Genomic DNA, 4,572 nt, shown 5'->3' with positions numbered 1-4,572 from the left:
GTATAATTTATTTGTATAATTAGTCATTAACTACCTGTTTTCCCTAAGATTGCAATTTCAAGAGGGCTTATTTGTCTTTTGTCTTTTTTTTTTTTTTTTTTTTTTTTTTTTTTAGATGAAGTCTCGCTCTGTCACCTAGGCTGGAGTGCAATGGCGGGATCTCAACTCACCGCAACCTCTACCTCCCAGGTTCAAGCAATTCTCGTGCCTCAGCCAACCGAGTAGCTGGGACTACAGGCACCTGCCGCCATGCCTGGCTCATTTTTCTATTTTTAGTAGAGACAGGATTTCACCATGTTGGCTAGGCTAGCTTCAAACTCCTGACCTCAGGTGATCTGCCCGCCTCGGCCTCCTGAAGTGCTGGGATCACAGGCGTGAGCCACCACGCCTGGCTAGCTTTATCTGTCTTGATAACTATTATATCCATAGTGCCTGGCCACATAGTATATGCTCATTAAACGTTCATTGAATAAATATAAAAGCATCTTCATATGACCTGTAGTCTAGCAAGAGGATGGCAATAAATTGCAACACAATTTGTGTCATTAAATGTGTGTGTGTGTGTGTGTGTGTGTGTGTGTGCAGAATCTCACTGTGTAAAAGAGGGAAATCAGTATCAGTCCTGATGTAGTTAGCACCTAGGTCCCCAAGTCTATTTGGGTCCAAGTGTTAAGTATGGGATAAATAAATGGAGGGCAATAAATGATAGTAGGGAACATACACGGTGCTACCAGCAGAGAGAAGCAACACCCTAGCCGAGTGGAAATGGTATTTTCTGAGGAGGTTACTCCTGAAAGTAGAAGGAAGAATAGGAATTAGCTGGACTAAGGTGGCGATTGGTGGGTTGGGGGGATGACAGGGACAGAAGCAGGGTACTTGAAGCTAAGGGAAGACTTTGTACGAAGGCCAGTGGTGAGAGAGAAAACAGAGTACAGAGATATGGAGGAGGACAAATGGGTAAAGGGAAGTGAGCCCAGATCTTGTTAGCCAATTTAAAGATTTAGATTTTGTTCAGTGGCCAGTGGGGTGCCATTGAAAGTTTCAATGGGCTGGGCACAGTGGCTCACGCCTGTAATCCCAGCACTTTGGGAGGTTGAGGCGGGCAGACCACCTGAGGTCAGGAGTTCAAGACCAGCCTGGCCAACATGGTGAAACCCCATCTCTACTAAAAATACAAAAATTAGCCGGGTGTGGTGGCACACACGTGTAATCCCAGCTACTCGGGAGTTGAGGCAGGAGAATCGCTCAAACCTGGGAGGTCGAGGTTGCGGTGAACCAAGATCGTGTCACTGCGCTCCAGTCCAGGTGACAGAGCTAGTCTCCGTCTCAAAAAAAAAAAAGAAAAAAATGTTTCAATGAAGGTTTCAGAGGTGCATGATACCTACATTCTACAAAGATCACTCTGATGACAGGGCCAAGAAGGAAGGCCACAGAGGTTAGTGCTGTTGTCTCAGAGTCCCCATTCTCAAGAGTCCCCAGCAGGTGCTGAGGTTAGGTCTGCCCTAGCCAGGATCTTGTCAAGGAGGGAGGGAAAGAGAACCTGGAGGAACCACTCTGGTCTGCATCCAGCTCCTCCCTTTTCACTGCTGTGGTTCTGTGGTTTGGGCAGATGCATACATAGTCTTCAGGAGGTAAACTGTCATTGTTTTGTATTTAGTACAAGAGACTGTGCAGGTTCAGAATGACCTGGTGTTTGAGGCAGTCCAGGACAAAGGCAACATGGAGCAGGCCATTCTTGAGATGAAGAAAAGATCTGAAGCTGTAAGTGTAAACCCCAACCTCTTTCCAAGTGTGTTTTGGGCTTTGTAACCAGATCCAGAGAGAAACTTTTTTTTTTTTTTTTTTGAGACAGAGTCTTGCTTTGTCGTGCAGTGGCACGATCTTGGCTCACTGCAACTTTCACCTCCCGTGTTCGAGCGATTCTTCTGCCTCAGCCTCCCGAGTAGCTGGGACTTATAGGTGCGCAGCACCACGCCTGGCTAATTTTTGTATTTTTAGTAGAGACGGAGTTTTTCACCATGTTGGCCAGGATGGTCTCAATCTCTTGACCTCATGATCCACTTGCCTCAGCCTCCCAAAGTGCTGGGGATTGCAGGCGTGAGCCACCATACCCGGCTGAGAAACCTTTAAAGTTGCATATTTTCAGCTAAGACCAGAGGCCAGCACAGGCCACTTGGAAAGGGGCCAGCATATAGGCTAGCTTCCTTTCCCAAGGTTCCTTGACATGATGTGGGCCCCAGGGGTTCAACTCCAGAGTGTAGTTTTGCTTACCCTGGGAGGTTCCCTACAGGGAGCAAGCCGTGGTTCTGCGGTCACATCCAGTGGTCTGTTCTCATGTTTATTGTGCTTTCTGACTTGCACTGTCCATCACTGTCTTTCTCACTGCCTCTCTCCCCAGAGACAAGCAGAGTTTATAGAAATGAAGTCCAACCTGAAGCACCTTGAAGTTTTAGTTGCTCAGCAGAGTCAGGAATTCCAGCAGCTGTGTGAGCAGCTAGGCCAGCTGAATGTGCCTAGTGTCCTAGCAGAGCTGAAGAGATTGATCTCAGTGCCTCCAGTACCTGGGCATGTAAAAGACAGCGCTTCTCAGACGTCGCCACCTTTGGCCCAGAGCCCCAATCTCACCGGGCAGGAAAATACACCTTTGAGAAGCCAGTTTTATGGCAGGCCCAGGCCTTCCCTGCTGCATGGAATCCTGGTATGGGTTCCCTACAACCTGGAGAATTTGGTGTCTGGGGTGAAGGAGCAAAGAATGATGCTCTCCAAGAAGAGGCTGCACTGCCAGCATTTGGGTCCCATGAAAGAAAACAGGCATGTAAAGGACAAGGCAGTGCAGACTAACTGCAAGAACTGGGCTGTTATTAAAACAGGTGCCAAGAACTGTGGTTCCAGCATCCAAGGCCATAAGATTCCTAGTGACAGGGACCTGGTTTCCCAAGGAGCCTCACAGCTCACATCACTGGAGATAAACAACTTTTCAACCAGCATTAAGAATGCCTGCCAAAAATACCAAGCCCAAAGTATGTTTTTGTGTGACCCATGTGAACATTTGGTGACTAAACAGAAAGATGGGACTGAAGAAATGCAGGGGAAAGACAAGAAGCAGCAGCCCAGGAAGGCCCACAGGGCCCACAGAGGCAGGCTCCTAGCCAGGAAGCAAAAACAAATCCCAAACCAGACCTGTAAATTCAATTCCAAATATCAGAGTCCTCAGCCTGCAATTTCTGTCCCACAAAGGCCCTTACTGGGGCAGCAGGAACCCCATGCTCAGCCTCTGCATCTGCAATATCCCAGGAGCCCCAGAAAACCAGTCTGCCGTATTCTGGGAGGAACAGTCGTGCCCAATAAGACAGCAAGGGCAGTGCAGGGAAGACTCTTGCAGTTCAGCAGATGCTCTTCCCAAGACAACAGGCTACTTTCCAGCAGTTCCCAGGGGGACCACCAGATGAGCTGGTTCAGTGACCTCAATCTTGGATGTTCAGAGACCCCTCTATGCAAGGAGGCAGGAAAGAATTTGCTCTATGACCTGGGTTTTGATAGCAGTGATGATGATGGCTTCTGACCAGCCCACAGTTGATTTATTGGTCTCAGCTAGAAAGACAAATCGCAGGACATTTGGGCTGGCCAAGAGCAGAAAGTCCCTGAAGCCTGCCAAGTACCCTAGAGTCAGAGGCCCTGCTGAGGTGGGGTCAATGGGCACGAGGGGAGGGAAGGTCCAGCACTCTGGGTACCAGACGCTGCCCATGACAAGGATTAAGTGCATCCTTACTTGTTGGAATGAAATGTGAAAATGGTGGTGATGAGAGCTGAGGCAGCAGCCTGGTGGTGGTGGTGCATCTGGAGCAGGGTGCCTGTACTTGGCGAAAGGCGGGCAGGCCTCCTTATGGAATACTGTGTAGCAGAAGGGCTCTCATAAAACTTGCTGTGGCAGCATGACTCCAAACAACATTTTTGGGTCTTTAAAATATTCCCTACACATGACCAATACATTTTCAGGCCTCAGGATTTTTTTCTTTATTTTTAGCCACTTACGTTGTCAGTTTGCATTTTTTGATCAGTAGACATACACCCTAAATCTTCTTGTGAACAGAGAAAATGATAAGCCTGACAGTGAAAGAGATGACATGCACTAGCAAATGTCCAGAGCATCACTGCTCACAAGCCATTTTTCTTCCTGGGTGCTTTTTCCCTTGTCCTGTTTTTCAAGCACTTTCTTAAAACTAGTAGTATTGTAGACCTTGTATTATTTCTGAAGAGCAGTGGGCTTATATGGGACTTTGGCTTTCCTTTTATATCTTGCTGAAGTTTTTTGAATTTTTGCAACACATATGTATTTTTTGTTATCAGAAATAAAACATTTAAAAGCATATATATTTTTTCTTTCTTTTTTCCCCACAAGACGGAATATTGCTCTGTCACCCAGGCTAGAGTGCAGTGGTGTGATCTCAGTTCACTGCAACCTCTGCCTCCCAGGTTCAAGCAATTCTCCTGCCTCAGCCTCCTGAGTAGCTGGGATTACAGGCACCCACCACCACACCCAGCTAATTTTTGTATTTCTAGTAGTAGAGATGG

General features: G+C 47.4%; 1 protein-coding gene across 1 annotated transcript; it reads left to right on the top strand.

The window, feature by feature from the left end:
* Positions 1-1,657: 1,657 nt before the first annotated feature.
* On the top strand, positions 1,658-4,314 carry LOC115896121 (interactor of HORMAD1 protein 1-like; the record flags this gene model as incomplete). The annotated part of the gene is given in 4 exon segments (XM_030926549.1): positions 1,658-1,761; positions 2,399-2,630; positions 2,633-2,805; positions 2,807-4,314. Coding segments are annotated over 4 exon segments (1,265 nt in total), but the record flags the coding sequence as incomplete, so codon positions are not given.
* Between the last annotated feature and the right edge of the window lie 258 nt (positions 4,315-4,572).

Source organism: Rhinopithecus roxellana, unplaced genomic scaffold (genome assembly GCF_007565055.1).
Source record: "Rhinopithecus roxellana isolate Shanxi Qingling unplaced genomic scaffold, ASM756505v1 contig5067, whole genome shotgun sequence".
NCBI classification, from domain to species: Eukaryota; Metazoa; Chordata; class Mammalia; order Primates; family Cercopithecidae; genus Rhinopithecus; species Rhinopithecus roxellana.
This window is presented reverse-complemented; position numbering and strand designations above follow the sequence as displayed.